This window comes from Oncorhynchus mykiss, chromosome 19, assembly GCF_013265735.2.
Source record: "Oncorhynchus mykiss isolate Arlee chromosome 19, USDA_OmykA_1.1, whole genome shotgun sequence".
Classification (NCBI taxonomy): Eukaryota; Metazoa; Chordata; class Actinopteri; order Salmoniformes; family Salmonidae; genus Oncorhynchus; species Oncorhynchus mykiss.
The window spans coordinates 42,171,610-42,189,535 of NC_048583.1; the positions used below are offsets into that span (position 1 = coordinate 42,171,610).

Genomic DNA, 17,926 nt, shown 5'->3' on the forward strand with positions numbered 1-17,926 from the left:
TGTGTTGTTGTATGTACTGGTATGTGAAAGAGCGGGAAAGATTGATGTGTATAGTTATTGAGGTTGGATGAGGATTGGGGGGGGTGATTGACTACACACTCCAGTACAGTAGGTGGCAGCATGCACCTCTAATGTTTGTTTGCGAACCGCCATATTACCATAGAAGAAGAAGAAGAAGAAGAAGAAGAAGAAGAAGAATACTAGAATACGTTTTTCGTACAGTGCATGCTATATGTCGACCGATTATGATTTATTAACGCCGATACCGATTATTGGAGAACCAAAAAAAGCAGATACCGATTAACGATTTTTATGTCTATATATTTGTAATAATGACAATTAGAACAATACTGAATGAACAATGAACACTTTTATTTTAAGTTAATATAATACATAAATAAAATCAATTTAGTCTCAAATAAATAATGAAACATGTTCAATTTGGTTTAAATAATGCAAAACACAGTGTTGGAGAAGAAAGTAAAAGTGCAATATGTGCCATGTATAAAAGCTAATATTTAAGTTCCTTGCTCAGAACATGAGAACATATGAAAGATTGTAGTTCCTATTATATTCCCAGTTAAGAGGTTTTAGGTTGTAGTGCAGAAAGCAGAGCTTGTCTGTATGTTCCCGTCAGTCTGCTCCTCTGCTTATCATAAATGATTCCCACCTCAATGAACACTCTCTTGCTAGGGACCGAAGAAGATGGGGGACAGAGAAACTTCTTTGCCAGTGGAGCAAGTGATTGAAGACTGTCCCCATTCTGCTTCCACCGCTCCAAAGGCAAGCTGCTCTTTCTGTCAATGACAGGCTCTGTGAGGTAACGCTCCAGCTCAATTTCAAAACTACACTGGACTTCAGCCCTGCCCTCTTGGCTACCAAGGATTCTAGCGTAGAGGCTTTCCACCAGACTGGGTGGCTGATCTATCCGGACTCTTTGCACCTGGATCTGAGTCCTCCTCTACACTAGTCCTTTCTGCTGTGGCTCTGGTATTTGTTTTTTTTAGGTCAGATTCCTCCTTCAGCCACTCTTTTGCTTTCTCTAGTGCTGTCCCTGAGGTGAAGGCATATCTCTTGTAACGTGGATCCAGGACAGTTGCCAGCACTAGGCACTTTGTCTCCTCGGCCTTGGGGAACCACCTTGTCAGACTGTCCAACATGGTCTTCCGTAAAGTTTTGATGCCTTGAGTAGAAGAACCCTCCTGCTGCAGCATCAGCTTCAGCACCGACACACTGGGGATGATGCATGCTGCTGTAGAGTTGGAGTGGCTCATCTCCAGTGTAACCTCCTCCATAGGTGCCAGAGTCTCAATTAGGTTAGAGACAATGTCCCACTGTGCAGCAGACAAACTGCTGATGTGTCCATATTCACCTGCATACACATTCAGTGCACGCCTCTATTCAAGCATCCTCTGCAACATGTGTAGTGTTGAGTTCCAGCGAGTTTGAACTGCTTGGATGATGCTGTGTTTGGGAAGGCCAAGCTCTTCCTGAATGGCCCTCAGCCTCTGTTTGGCCAATACAGAGTGGTCAAAGTGAGTTGCACAGCTCTTCAACATGGCAATAATGTCTAGCACAGCTCTCTGACTGGATAGTCCATCATTGATTACAAGCTGTAGGGTGTGTGCACTGTAGCTGAAGTCTGGAAGCTCTGCCAGTCTCATACCTTTCACCATGTTTGCCCCACTGTCCCTGATGACCAGCACTACATGTTCTGTGTGGATCTCCCAGTATTCCAACATAGTTAAAAACATCTCTCTGATATAGTTTCCTGTGTGTGATCCAGTCATAGTCTTGACATTCAGCACAACCTGCTTTCTTGTCCAGACATTGTCAATTAAATGTCCAGTAAGGCTCATCAGGGACTCTGTAGTGCCTGACCAGCAGTCAGTTGTGAATGCCATGTGTGGAGCATTCAATGGAGCCAAAAGATTCTTCACTTTCATCACAGCTCTTTCATGTGTTTTACCTAGCATTTCTATGCGGTATAATTTTTCATCTTTGATCCTGTACCGGGGTTCAGCAAGAGTAATCAGCCTCTGAAAACCAACGTTAGACACCACTGTGAATGACTGCTTGTCACGGGCTATCATCTTAATAATTGCTTTATCCATCTTCTTAGGTCTTTGTCCTGCCATTTTGCTTGTTTATTAAAATGTTCTAAGATTGTAGCCTGCGATGTCTGTGACGTGTCTGTATCACTTTTTCCTGGCAAAGAATTTGCGTTTAGCTTTTTTCATCATTGCTTCCTTATGGGCTTTTGGATAGGTGTTCTTAAGGTGAATCCACAGGTTGCTGACCCCACGCTTACATCTTTATCACAAATAAGACACCTTGCTTTCCCTGGTGCCAATTCAATGTAATAGTCCCACACTGGTGCTTTTCTCTGCCATCTGTAAAATGTATATAATCGTACACACACACACACACGCACAGCACTCTGAAGTGACAAGGATACTGAAGAGTCTGCTTAGGAGACACACATATTCTCAACTGTTTGAATAATAAAACTAGAGTTTAAGTAACCTGTGATGAATGTTGAAAACAAAAACTGTCATTTCTATATGCAGGAAATCCTATTTTAATACTGGGCATGGTAAGAATTGACTACCAAAGTGTGAGTCATAATTCCCATGACACCTTACAGCAAAATCTGAAAAGCGGTTCCTTCATTCATTTATTCCATAGGATATTTTTAGATTCACTTCAAATAAGGTCTGTTTCGTGTAGGCTTACACCACCTTGCCAATTTGATAACTGTGTAGATATTCATAGGACAAGGTAACTCTGATCAATATAGGCTAAATATAAGCAAATAAAGTGGGATCCAAAATTACTGGCACCCCTGACTGACAATGCACAAACAATACTTAAAAAATAGAAACAATATAATTAGAGAGACAAACTCAACATGTGAAAAATACTGTACTTTATTAATGTTTCAATGGAACCCACCAAAATAATTTATTGATTTAATTAAAAATCAATGTCCTCCAAATCAAGGTTTCACTATTATTGGCACCCTTAGATGTTATTGTAAATAACATCTACCAAAATTAAACAAGGAATTAAATTTCACTTATTTAAGTTTATCTAAGTGTTTAAGGAACTATATTGAGCCATTACATCACTTCCCTTTTCACTAGTACTAGAGTACAAAAATGAGGTAACACGCATGCAATATCCCTTTGTCATCCAACACCATGAAGAAAAGAAAAGACCTGGCAGTTCAAAAGGGCCAGACGGTCGTAGACCTTCATAAATCTGGTAATGGCTACAAGAAGATCCACAAACGATTGAATATACCACTGAGCACTGTCAGGGCAATTATAAAAAAATTCAAACGATATGGAACAGTCGAAAACCTCACAGGTAGAGGACGCAAATGCATTTTGCCCCCCAGGATAGGGAGGAGGATTGTGAGAGAAGCAACAAAATCCCCAATAATCACTGTGAAAGAATTGCAGGCCTTAGTAGGGTCTTGGGGTCACCAGGTTTAAAAAAGCACCATCAGACGCCACCTCCACAACCACAGGCTCTTTGGAAGGGTTGCCAGAAGAAAGCCCTTTCTGACCCCAAGACACAGACGCAAGCACATCGAGTTTGCAAAACATAATTTCAATTATGATTGGAAGAAAAATTGAACGTTTTGGTCAGATACATATTTATGAAAATATGTTGACAAACGTTACATTATCCTAGTGAGATTTACACGGGTGTCAAAACGCAGAGGCGGTTTAAGCACGAAACACACACCTTATTTGAAGTAGATCAAGACATTCTCTATGGAAGACATGAACGGTAAAATAACGAAGGTACCCCTTTCAAGTTCAGCCGCAAGTTATTATAGGAATTATGACACGTCGACTATTTCTCTCTATACCATTTGTATTTCATATAACTTTGACCATTGGAAGCTCTTATAGGCATTTTAGTATTGCCAGCCTAATTTCGGGAGTTGATAGGCTTGAAGTCATAAACAGCGCTGTGCCTCAAGCATTTTTAAGAGCTGCTGGCAAATGCAGTAAAGTGCTGTTTGAATGAATGCTTACGAGCCTGGTGCTGCCTACCACCGCTCAGTCAGACTGCTCTATCAAATATCAAATGATAGACTTAATTATAATATAATAAACACACAGAAATACGAGCCTTTGGTCATTAAGATGGTCAAATCCAGAAATGATCATTTCTAAAACAAAACATTTCTTTCAGTGAAATACGGAACCGTTACGTGTTTTATTGAATCGTGGCAACACTAAGTCTAAATATTGCTGTTACATTGCATAACCTTCAATGTTATGTCATAATTATGTAAAATGATGTAAAAATCATGGCTCTCTCTAGATATACTGTCCCCGTCCATACAGCCAGCTGGGTTCTCAGTACATTGCGCAGACAGGAATAAATAACTTTCTGGGAAAAAGAAAGGTAGTGGTGTATGTTTCATTACTAACTACCCATGGTATGATTGTGATAACGTACAGAAACTCAAGTCCTTTTGTTCCCCCCGACCTAGAATACCTTACAATGAAATGCCGACCGTATTACCTCCCAAGAGAAATCTCTTCGGTTATAGTCACAACCGTGTATATTTTCCCCCAAGCAGATATCACGATGGCCCTCAAGAAATTACACTGAACTTTGTGCAAACTGGAAACCACATATCCTGAGGCCTCATTTATTGTAGCTGGGGATTTTAACAAAGCAAATTTGAGGAAAACGATACAGAAGCTCTACCAACACATTGACTGTAGTACTCACGCTGGAAAAAGCTTGACCACTGTTACTCCCCCTTCCGGGATACAAGGCCCTCCTCCGTCCTCTTTTCGGCAAATCAGACCACAACTCCATTTTGCTCAAACAGGAATTACCCGTGCTAAGGTCTATTCAACCCTGGTCTGACCAACCGTAATCCGTGCTTTTGATTGTTTTGATCACACGGACTGGGTAATGTTCCGGGTAGCCTCTGAGAATAATATTGACGTATACACGGACATGGTAACTGAGTTCATCAGGAAGTGTATAGGGGATGTTTTTTTCCCACTGTGACTATTAAAACCTACCCAAACCAAAAACCGTGGCTAGATGGCAGCATTTGCGCAAAACTGAAAGCGCAAACCACAGCATTTAACCATGGCAAGGTGACTGGGAATATGGTTCAATACAAACATTGTAGTTATTCCCTCTGTAAGTCAATCAAACAGGCAAAACGTCAGTACAGAGACAAAGTGGAGTCACATTCAATGACTCAGACACATGACGTGTGTGACAGGGTCTACAGACATTCAGGGATTACAAAGAGAAAACCAGCCAAGTCGTGGACACCGACATCTTGCTCCCGGACAAGCTAAACACCTTCTTCGCCCGCTTTGAAGATAACACAGTGCCACCAACGCGTCCCGCTCCCAAGGACTGTGGGCTCTCTTTCTCCATGGCCGATGTGAGTAACCCTCGCAAGGCTGCCGGCCCAGACGGCATCCCTAGCCGCATCCTCAGAGCATACGCTGACCAGCTGGATGGAGTGTTTACGGACATATTCAATCTCTCCCTGTACCAGTCTGCTGTCCCAACTTGCTTCAAGATGTCCACCATTGTTCCTGTACCCAAGAAAGCAGTTACCTGAACTAAATTACTATCGCCACTGTCGTAGAAATTCTAACCAAGTGAGAGAGACTGTGTTATTTCTTCAAAACATTCAAACTTTATTAGTAATTATTCCAATAATGGAGCTGGTAAACAATCACCCGGAGGTGATCGCTGAGTACCCACGAGCAGATTTTGTTTGCAGCTCTTTATAGCAAAGTCCTTCCTCCTGAATTTTCATGACAAACAACAGATGTGTGGAATGGGTCAAGGTGAGGTTTTGCATGTGAGAAAGTAATTTCCCCCAGCCAGATAGCATTTGCTGTGAAGACTAATCCAATTGTATAGAAACCAAGGTTTTGCCCCTAAGACAAGGTTCTTCTTATCAGCTACAGTATCTATACCAGAGCCATCTTCACCCTGGTACCTAATAGTACTCAAACACCAACTCATTCTATGAAATGCAGGCTGTAGGTTTTTAATCATCAAGCCATCATAAATCAATTGCCAGCCCAAGGCCCAGAAGCCCAACTCAGTCCACACAGACGCAAATGAGAGAGTACTGAGAAAAACCTTATTCTGAGAAAAACCTTATTCGATGCGATATGAAACTTTTCAAGGAAGTTATATACGCAGGCAGTTATGAAAGCAAAGGCTAGCTTTTTCAAACAGAAATTTGCATCCTGTAGCACAAACTCCAAAAAGTTCTGGGACACTGTAAAGTCCATGGAGAATAAGAGCACCTCCTCCCAGCTGTCCACTGCACTGAGGCTAGGAAACACTGTCACCACCGATAAATCCACGATAATTGAGAATTTCAATAAGCATTTTACTACAGCTGGCCATGCTTTCCTCCTGGCTACCCCTACCCCGGTCAACAACCCTGCACCCCCCCACAGCAACTTGCCCAAACCTCCTCCATTTCTCCTTCACCCAAATCCAGATAGATGATGTTCTGAAACAGTTGCAAAATCTGGACCCCTACAAATCAGCTGGGCTAGACAATCTGGACCCTCTCTTTCTAAAATTATCCACCAGTATTGTTGCAGCTGCCGCGGTCATCCCCCTCTTCAAAGGGGGAGACACTCTAGACCCAAACGGTTACAGACCTATATCTATCCTACCCTGCCTTTCTAAGGTCTTCGAAAGCCAAGTTAACAAACAGATCACCGATCATTTTGAATCCCACCATACCTTCTCTGCTATGCAATCTGGTTTCCGAGCTGGTCATGGGTGCACCTCAGCCACGCTCAAGGTCCTAAACGATATCATAACTGCCATCAATAAAAGACAATACTGTGCAGCCGTCTTCATCAACCTGGCCAAGGCTTTCGACTCTGTCAATCACCACATTCTTATCGGCAGACTGAACAGCCTTGGTTTCTCAAATGACTGCCTCGCCTGGTTCTCCAACTACTTCTCAGACAGAGTTCAGTGTCAAATCGGAGGGCTTGTTGTCCGTACCTCTGGCAGTCTCTATGGGTATGCCACAGGGTTCAATTCTCGGGCCGGCACTTTTATCTATATACATCAATGATGTCGCTCTTGCAGCTGGTGATTCTCTGATCCACCTCTACGCAGACGACACCATTCTGTATACTTCTGGCCCTTCTTTGGACACTGTGTTAACTAACCTCCAGACGAGCTTCAATGCCATACAACTCTCCTTGTTGTATGGCCTCCAACTGCTCTTAAATGCAAGTAAAACTAAATGCATGATCTTCAACCGATCACTGCCCGCACCTGCCTGCCCGTCCAGCATCACTACTCTGTACGGTTCTGACTTAGAATATGTGGACAATTACAAATACCTAGGCGTCTGGTTAGACTGTAAACTCTCCTTCCAGACTCACATTAAGCATCTCCAATCCAAAATTAAATCGAGAATCGGCTTCCTATTTCACAACAAAGCATCCTTCACTCATGCTGCCAAACATACTCTTGTAAAACTGACTATCCTACCGATCCTTGACTTCGGCGATGTCATTTATAAAATAGTCTCCAACACACTACTCACAAATTGGATGCAGTTTATCACAGTGCCATCCGTTTTGTCACCAAATCCCCATATACTACCCACCACTGCGACCTGTATGCTCTCGTTGGCTGGCCCTCACTTGATATTCGTCGCCAAACCCACTGGCTCCAGGTCATCTATAAGTCTTTGCTAGGTAAAGCCCCTCCTTATCTCAGCTCACTGGTCACCATAGCAGCATCCACCGATTGCACTCACTTCAGCAGGTATATTTGACTGGTCAGCCCCAAAGCCTATTCCTCCTTTGGCAGCCTTTCCTTCCAGTTCTCTGCTGCCAATAACTGGAACGAATTGCAAAAATCACTGAAGCTGGAGACTCATATCTCCCTCACTAACTTTAAGCATCAGCTGTCAGAGCAGCTCATAGATCACTGCACCTGTACATAGTCCATCTGTAAATAGCCCATCCAACTACCTCATCCCCATATTGTTATTTATTTATTTATTTGCTCCTTTGCACCCCAAAATCTGAGGTCTGTTCAACGCTGGTCCGACCAATCTGATTCCACACTCCAAGACTGCTTCCATCACGTGGACTGGGATATATTTCGTATTGCGTCAGACAACAACATTGACGAATACGCTGATTCGGTGAGCGAGTTCATTAGAACGTGCGTTGAAGAAGTCGTTCCCATAGCAACGATTAAAACATTCCCAAACCAGAAACCGTGGATTGATGGCAGCATTCGCGTGAAACTGAAAGCGCGAACCACTGCTTTTAATCAGGGCAAGGTGACCGGAAACATGACCGAATACAAACAGTGTAACTATTCCCTCCGCAAGGCAATCAAACAAGCTAAGCATCAGTATAGAGACAAAGTAGAATCTCAATTCAACGGCTCAGACACAAGAGGTATGTGGCAGGGTCTACAGTCAATCACGGATTACAAAAAGAAAACCAGCCCCGTCACAGACCAGGATGTCTTGCTCCCAGGCAGACTAAATAACTTTTTTGCCCGCTTTGAGGACAATACAGTGCCACTGACACGGCCCGCAACTAAAACATGCGGACTCTCCTTCACTGCAGCCGGCGTGAGGAAAACATTTAAACGTGTCAACCCTCGCAAGGCTGCAGGCTCCAGAAATTCGGCTTGTCACCAAAAGCACTCACAAACTTCTACAGATGCACAATCGAGAGCATCCTGTCGGGCTGTATCACCACCTGGTACGGCAACTGCTCCGCCCACAACCGTAAGGCTCTCCAGAGGGTAGTGAGGTCTGCACAATGCATCACCGGGGGCAAACTACCTGCCCTCCAGGACACCTACACCACCTGATGTCACAGGAAGGCCATAAAGATCATCAAGGACAACAACCACCCGAGCCACTGCCTGTTCACCCCGCTATCATCCAGAAGGCGAGGTCAGTACAGGTGCATCAAAGCTGGGACCGAGAGACTGAAAAACAGTTTCTATCTCAAGGCCATCAGACTGTTAAACAGCCACCACTAACATTGAGTGGCTGCTGCCAACACACTGACTCAACTCCAGCCACTTTAATAATGGGAATTGATGGGAAATGATGCAAAATATATCACTAGCCACTTTAAACAATGCTACCTAATATAATGTTTACATACCCTACATTATTCATCTCATATGTATATGTATATACTGTACTCTATATCATCTACTGCATCTTTATGTAATACATGTATCACTAGCCACTTTAACTATGCCACTTTGTTTACATACTCATCTCATATGTATATACTGCGCTCAATACCATCTACTGTATCTTGCCTATGCCGCTCTGTACCATCACTCATTCATATATCTTTATGTACACATTCTTTATCCCCTTACACTTGTGTCTATAAGGTAGTAGTTTTGGAATTGTTAGCTAGATTACTTGTTGGTTATTACTGCATTGTCGGAACTAGAAGCACAAGCATTTCGCTACACTCGCATTAACATCTGCTAACCATGTGTATGTGACAAATAACATTTGATTTGATTTGATTTGATTTTATACCTACATGTACATACTACCTCAATAAGCCTGACAAACAGGTGTCTGTATATAGCCTTGCCACTCTTTTTTCAAATGTCTTTCTACTGTTGTTTTATTTCTTTACTTACCTACATACACACCTTTTTTTTGGCACCATTGGTTAGAGCCTGTAACTAAGCATTTCACTGTAAGGTCTGTAATACCTGTTGTATTCGGCACACGTGAGAAATACACTTTGATTTTATTTTATTTTATTAATTTGCATAGCAGCATTGTATTCAGTACGTAGATTCAGTACAGATCTATACTAAATTACTTGATGTTATTGACTTCAACAGTTGGTGCAAGAGACTAAGATCACCAACCTATCAGCCCAGAAACTGTATGAGCACCTGGGCTTTGTGAGGGACAAGAAGCTCTTACGGTACTATTTAAATGGAGTATTTAAATGGAGCTCTACAGGCTCAAACTGGCTTTGGTAGTCATTGGCTCTGACTCTGGCTCTGAGACCTCTTCCCCCCCCAGTCTCAGGAAGAAATGTTCTCCCTATAAGGGGAAACATCAAAGCCACAGAAAAGCCAGCAAGATTAGGAAGAAGGAAAATGAGACAGGTACCACAGTTTTCTTTGGTGTATTGGAAGTACTTGTGGCATTATAGTGGCCAGTGGAAATTAACAGAAAATGACCACACCCTAGCTCTTGACCTGTACTAAACTAGAGCTATGACAAACAAAACAACAGCTTGCTTCTGTCCTTGTTTCTTAGAATACTGAAAACATGGCACAAGGAGAGTAAGACTACACAAACTGAATCTTCATCATAAACCCTTTATAAGGGCTATATACAGTAGCCGAGATGCTTCAGAAATCATTGGAAAAGTGGACACCTCTCACTCAATTCAAGAATGAAATGCACCTGAACCTGCTCTTGTTGTGTGTTCAACATTGTGGACCCAGGTGTTTGGTAGCTGGACAGTTCTACTTTGTCTCTCTAGTACTGCTAAGAGCTTCAATCTGGGCTTCATTGAGGTGGAGAGGAGTGTTGCAATAAGCAATTTACTGTTGTAATGGTAAAAGGAGACCTGAAGTGCAATAGATCATTTCAATGTTGAAGGGAACTAGGGAACATAAGAGATCTTCTTCTGTGTGCTTCTCACAAAACAAAATTCATTTTTTTCTTCTTTGAAGCTTGATCAAATGGCCATTGAGGGAACACATTTTTCCATTAAGATTAAGCATTGAAATTGATGAGTCTTTGGGTCCTTGAAAAAATATATAAAAATACCATCCCACTGGGCACAGACATCAGTTCAAAGTGTAGCTTTGACTTACATTTGGTTGAAAACATTAATATATATCACCATGTCATTGGATTTAGGTTAAAAGTTGTTATTTTGATGACTTTGCGAATTCAATCAGTTTTCCACGTTGATTCAACATCATCACATTGATTTTGTTGGTTGAAATGACATGGAAACAACGTTGATTCAACCAGTTTTTGCCCAGTGAGAGGTATTAATCATAATAATGAAATAAGATTGAAAACTAACAAATAGATGAAAGCCACTTTGGTTCCTTGCAGAGTATTGTATTTTTTAACTAGGCAAGTCAGTTAACAACAAATTCTTATTTACAATGACAGTGGGCTAACTGCTTTATTCAAGGGCAGAATGACAGATTTTTACCTTGTCAGCACAGAGATTTGATCCAACAACCTTTCAGTTACTGGCCCAACACTCAAACCACTAGGCTACCTCCCACCCTTAAATCTCAATACCATGTAATCCTAAGACTTATTTAATATTGAAAAGAAAACAATCTCTCTCTGAAGATGACACAAGACAAATGTATTCTTTTGAATGTGCTTTCTCACCTTGTGAACATTACACTGGTGTTGCAATACGCACGTTAGTCCTTTCCACACCTGGATTATCACTATCATCCCTAGAGGGCGCCCCATGCTGGGCCTTCAAACATATTGGAATAAGAGACTGACGCACTGTCACAAACACATTTATTTGTTATGGAAAACGGAATGGTTCCCACAATGAGACTTATTTTAACCACAGTGACAAAATGATCAAATATCTGGTGAGAGAGAACAGCTCTACACAGAAGCAGCAAAACATATATTTTATCATGGTAAGGATGCCAGCTGCTATTCACAATCCTATTAATACATTCAGGTGATCGTTTAACACTGGTGGTGGACACATTTTCTGAAATACTTTGGTTATGAAGAAAAAGTATGTGAACTCTTTGGAATTACCTGGATTTCTGCATAAATTAGTTATGAAATTTGATCTGATCTTCATCTTAGTCACAACAATAGACAAACACAGTGTGTTTAAACTAATAACACACAAATTATTGTATTTTTCTTGTCTGTATTGAATACATAATTTAAACATTCACAGTGTAGGTTGGAAAAAGTATGTGAACCCCTAGGCTAATGACTTTTCCAAAAGCTAGTTGGAGTCAAAGGTCAGTTAACCTTGAGTCCAATCAGTGAGACGAGATTGGAGATGTTGATTAGAGCTGCCCTGCCCTATAAAAAATACTCATAAAATTTGAGTTTGCTATTCACAAGCAGCATTACCTGATGTGAACCACGCCTCGAACAAAAGAGATCTCAGAAGACTTAAGATTAAGAATCGTTGCATAAAGCTGGAAAGGGTTACAGAAGTATCTCTAAAAGCCTTGATGTTCATCAGTCCACGTTAAGACAAATTGTCTATAAATAGAGAAAGTTCAGCACTGTTGCTACTCCCTAGGAGTGGCCGTCCTGCAAAGATGACTGCAAGAGCACAGTGCAGAATACTCAATGTTAAGAAGAATCCTAGAGTGTCAGCTAAAGACTTACAGAAATCTCTGGAACATGTTAACATCTCTGTTGACGAGTCTACAATACGTAAAACAATAAACAAGAATGGTGTTCATGGGAGGACACCACGGAAGAAGCCACTGCTGTCCAAAAAAAACATTGCTGTACGTCTGAAGTTTTAAAAAGAGCACCTGGATGTTCCACAGCTCTACTGGCAAAATATTCTGTGGACCGATGAAACTACAGTTGTGTTGTTTGGAAGGAACACACAACACTTTGTGTGGAGAAAAAAAGGCACAGTACCACAACATCAAAACTTCATCCCAACTGTAAAATATGGTGGAGGGAGCATTGTGGTTTGGGGCTGCTTTGATGCCTCAGGGCCTGGACAGCTTGCTATCATCGACAGAAAAATGAATTCCCAAGTTTATCAAGACATTTTGCAATAGAATGTTAGGCTATCTGTCTGCCAATTGAAGCTCAACAGATGTTGGGTGATGATTCAGGACAACAACTCAAAACACATAAGTAAATCAACAACAGAAGAAAATACACCTTCTGGAGTATCCCAGTCAGTCCTGACCTCACCCTGATTTAAATGCTATGGCAAGACCTCGAGAGCGGTTCACACCAGACATCCTAAGAATATTGCTGAACTGAAACAGTGTTGTTAAGATTAATGGTTCAAAATTCCTCCTGACCGTTGTGCAGGTCTGATCCGCAACTACAGAAAATGTTTGGTTGAGTTTATTGCTGCCAAAGGAGGGTCAACCAGTTATTAAATCCAAGGGTTCACATACTTTCCCCACCCTACTCTGTGAATGTTAACGCTGTGTTCAATAAAGACATGAAAACATATAATTGTTTGTGTATTATTAGTTTAAGCAGACTGTGTTTGTTTATTGTTGTGACTTAGATGGGGCCAGTAATCGAAAGGTTGCTGGATCGAATCTCCGAGCTGACAAAGTAAAAATCTGTTGTTCTGCCCCTGAACACTGTTCCAGGTAGGCCGTCACTGTAAATAAGAATTTGTTCTTAACTGACTTGCCTAGTTAAATAAAGGTTACATGTTTATTTTTTAAAGATCAGATCAAATTTTATGACCAATTTATGCAGAAATCCTGGTAATTCCAAAGGATTCACATTTTCTTGCCACTGTAATTGATAACAAACCAACATTTAACTTTGCCATGCGATCATACAGTAAAATGCAAACATTTTACCAAATAAATTAGATACAATTTCAGCTTTTTCTAAATAAATTGTCCATGAAAAGTTAATTAGCATTTTGCAACATGAGATTGGAGATCCAGTTTAGTCCAGATTACTAAACCTCATAAACAGCTCCTAGTCCCGTTCAGGTTCCCAAATCACGCTCTCCACATGATATAGCCCACTGGGCACAGACGTCAATTCAACGTCTATTACATGATGGTTCAACGTAATTTCATTGAAATGATGTGGAACAACGTTGATTCAACCAAAGTCCCACCTCTGCCAGTCTATCAGAGGCCTGGGCCTCATGTCCCACCTACTAGCCCTCTCACTATCCCCTAAAGAGTTCAAGTGTTTGGGAACTGGATCTCCTTGTTTCTCTGTCTTCCAGTCCAGCATCCAAGGTAAGGTTTTCCTCAAAGTCGGTCCACCATGTATCCCTTTGCTGCTTGGTGCTCCAACTATAGAGGCCAAGAGAGAAAGACAATAATACAAGTACACCATTTATCTATGGACTGTATGCGTCAGTTAGAACATGTTCAAGTTGGTGGGGGTGGTACAAAATGTCTCCAGTCTCACAATTATCTGTATAGAAGATCCTCTCGTGCTCCCGCTGTTCTCTGACTTGTCTCTGGTGGGCTCTCTGTCTCTGCTGGGCCTGTTGACTGAGGACCATCTGTGCCTCCAGGAGACCTCCCTATCCAGCACAACCCAACCCACACAGCCAGAAAGACCACACCATTCATGGGTCAGCAACAAATGGTTGTTTGAAATATAATATAGTCACATGCCATGTTATACACATAATGCACCAACGATATGTTACAGATAATTCACCCAAAATATGCGCTAGAAAAAAATTGGATCTCTAGATCATGCCCTAAGCAATAATTGTATTTTTTTACCTTTATTTAACTAAGCAAGTCAGTTAAGAACAAATTCTTATTTTCAATGACGGCCTAGGAACAGTGGGTTAACTGCCTGTTTAGGTGCAGAACGACAGATTTGTACCATGTCAGCTTGGGGATTTGAACTTGCAACCTCTACAGTTGCTAGTCCATCACTCTAACCACTAGGCTACCCTGCCACCCCTGCAACCTCTCGGTTGCTAGTCCAACACTCTAACCACTAGGCTACCCTGCCACCCCAATGAGTGTATGTCCACATACATGCTTGTGTGTGTTTGCATGGTCGTGGGGATTTTCTTGTTCCCCGTACCCTGCAAGAGCATCCCATTGAGGGCCAGTCATGGCTGTGGCCCACCCCACCAGCACTGCAGTCGGGCCCACTGGAACAGGAAGGGCCCGGGCTGGCAGCTCCCCAGCGCTCTCTCTCTCTCTCTCTCTCTCTCTCTCTCAGACCAAGCACAGTGCTATCTTGCTACACACGTACATTTCCTCTTATAACAACTGAGTAACTTAAGCATGTTAATCCATTACAGTATCTATCTGCACCTGCGGCAGGCGGCCGGTGCCACCGTGTGCCCCCTGGCTGGGTGTAGAAAAGTGGAGGACACCCCCATCTCTCCGGTCCCTGCCCTGTGACAATAGAGAACAAATCAAACTGAAGCATAAGGCCATTTAAACAGATTCAAAATTGACACTATACTGAAATGCAATTTACCTCACATAGAGATAGGAAAATAACAAAATAGGAATTTAGTAACAGTTGAACAAGAATGCTAGTAATAGTTTGTAGTACAATTTTAGTGAAACCTTACTGTTCTGACCTGTAGTCTCCGTGGTGGCTGAGGATGAATGATGCTTGGACCCCAAATGTTGATTTGACTTTGTGGGAGGCTGCTTGATACATATGATGATACTTACACACACACACGCACATGCACACATATACACACAATACAGTTCATCCTTCATGAGGATGACAGCAACATTTTGAATAATGTTCTGCTTGTATACCAACCTGTAGATAGCGGTGGGAAGGTTGCAGGGTTTTCCAGTTTCAGTGGGGGCAGCTGGGTAGTCCTCCTATGTCCCAGCGGCTCATGTTGATGCTCCAGTGGGGTTGGTATGGCAGGGATGGTCCAATGTGAAGTGGGATGACTGGCCTGCTGGTCCAGGTCTCCCTCTGTCTGACTGTGACACGGGGCCACCTGACTGAGCCTGGACCTGGAGCCTGTAGAGCCCATACTCCACTACTAGTCCTCTGCTATGGCCGTCAGGCTGCTATGCTATGCTAGGCTTTTGCTTTTAGTCTGTTGGTCAGCCAAGCAGGAATTTGGGTGTGTTAATAAATTACCTTTAGTGTTGAAATCAGAGGAACTTGTCTCATCTCACTTGTTTTAGAGTCCTCCGCTCAGGCTCTTTCATTCGCTTGGCTGTATGTGGTGCGGCATGCTCCGCCACGGCTGCTACGGATCTTGATATACTGTAGTTGACTTTTCTTTCTTGATAAATTAGCATAGCCCTTTAGTATGATACCATTAATTACATAATAACTTTATTTGCTCGTTGTGGTGGCATACCTCTCAGATATCCATTTGTCATCTATAGCTATCAATCAAAGTGGGCTTCATATCCTCCCATTGGAAAAATGAGCATTTCCCCTCTGAAACCACCTCTCTGTATGTTGCAACTGTACAAGTGCAGTAGCCAGTTTTAGTTGTGGTTAACATGGAAGGTGTGTGCAACCCCCCTGTCTTTATACTTTTTCATTATAATGAGCTGTGTTTCTATGGAAACTCTCCCTACAGGTTACTTTGTAACTCCAAGTTAATGCTTGAAAGACCCTGTTCTTTTTTCGAGCCCCATACCTCCTCCCCTCCCCGTTCCAAACTGCCCAGGCATGGGTAGAGAATCAGAGACAGAGCTGCCTCATCAACATACACTCTACTTTCCCAGAATTCCGTTTTCAACAAGGAAGTCATCAACAGCAGGAAATAAGGGTCAAAGTTGGAGCATGACTTTTCCAAAAATGAGGAAGTTCAGACTACTTGCATAACATGGAGATGTTTCCTTCTCTCCCGTCTCAGTGTGTGGATTTGTAAATATATCAGTGATGAGGGGTTTAAAGCCCTCCCTACATTCCTCCTACTCCTCTTTTCTCGCTCGTTTGCTTTAATGAGGCAGCAGCCACAACAGTCTGTGTCTGTGAATCTGTCACTTCAGCAAATGCTTCATTAGAGGGCATGTCTCACTGACAGTACACCAGCCATCACAGCACTGACTGGGGACTGAGCTCTGTGTATCAGCCTCAGAGGAGAACAGCTCCAACAAACACACTCCACTTCGTCTCCAGGAATAAAGCAATTCAAGCGCCCTGAAATGAATTTAAGATTAAGTTGTTCCGTCTTTCATATTGGTTTCATTGTATTTCTATCACAGTGAAAGGCTGCTGTTCTTACTGCTCCTCTGTCACTGTCTGGTTGTGGAGGACCTGCGAGATGCTACCTTCACGTGAATCAGTGCTAGGTTGCTGCTGGGCTATAAAAGCCTTTATCCCGTAATTACCAGAGATATCTATGAAAGTGAGCAGGGGGAGCAGAGAGAGGAAAGATGGAGAGCATTCAGGAGAGCCTGTCACACAGAGCATGCAGGAGAGTCTGTCATCTCCTCACAATTCATTTAAATACATTATTACTAAGAATGGATGAATCCCACTCTCCATATCGCTGGATATGTTTGAAACTGCAGAAGAATCAGGGCAGAAGACAAACCTTACTGGTTGTGACAGATGGCATTAAGTGTGGTTCACAGCCTTCTAAAGCTCATAATAAAAAGTACTGGTATAGTTGATCTGAAGAAGGCAATATATTCTCAGGCCTTTGTGAGCAGATCTACTGAGCAGTTAGTTAAACATATAAACATGAACCTGCTGTCTGTGTGCCGCGTGCAGAAGAGATGTGATAGGAGGATCTGAAGGCCGTGCCTGTATGGAGAGAGAGACTTCAGAAGCTCTGCCAGGAGCCCCTGTCCAATGTGAACCTGATCGACTTCTCTGGCAATTGATATCTGAAATATCAATTTATAGCCATCTCAATCATTTTCATGTTTTGATGTGCTTAGGAGTTTATAAGACAATCTGAGCTGATAGGCACCAATAACAAGAAGCTATTGGTCTTTTTATAATATTTTATTAAAAAAGAAAAAGAGCCTGTACATTAAGCGGATACAGTGCCCTCAGAAAGTATTCATACCCCTTGACTTGTTCCACATTTTGTTGTGTTTCAGCCTGAATTCAAAATGCATTAAATATATGTTTTCTCTCACCCATCTACACACAATACCCCATAATGACAAAGTGAAAACCTATTTTTTTAGAAATCTTTGAAAATGTATTGAAAATGAAATACAGAAA

The 17,926-nt window shown here is 42.2% G+C and overlaps 1 protein-coding gene and 1 pseudogene across 5 annotated transcripts; both read right to left on the minus strand.

Annotated features, from left to right (window-relative positions):
- Positions 1-531: 531 nt before the first annotated feature.
- Positions 532-2,138, minus strand: LOC110498354 (annotated as a pseudogene).
- Positions 2,139-13,591: 11,453 nt separating this feature from the next.
- LOC118941476 lies at positions 13,592-17,888 on the minus strand. 5 transcript variants are annotated; one of them, XM_036954849.1, is made up of 5 exons: positions 15,533-17,888; positions 15,339-15,408; positions 15,064-15,147; positions 14,189-14,306; positions 13,592-14,070 (listed from the first exon to the last, which is right to left on the minus strand). In XM_036954849.1, exons 1-5 carry the CDS (start codon positions 15,756-15,758, stop codon positions 14,026-14,028), a joined length of 543 nt encoding a protein of 180 aa, XP_036810744.1. In that variant the 5' UTR covers positions 15,759-17,888; the 3' UTR covers positions 13,592-14,025. The 5 variants fall into 5 exon arrangements, 4 of the variants coding, with proteins under 4 accessions (XP_036810744.1, XP_036810743.1, XP_036810742.1 ...); XM_036954848.1 differs by having other exon boundaries at positions 15,330-15,408; positions 15,533-17,646; XM_036954847.1 differs by having other exon boundaries at positions 15,339-15,430; positions 15,533-17,317.
- Positions 17,889-17,926: the final 38 nt, after the last annotated feature.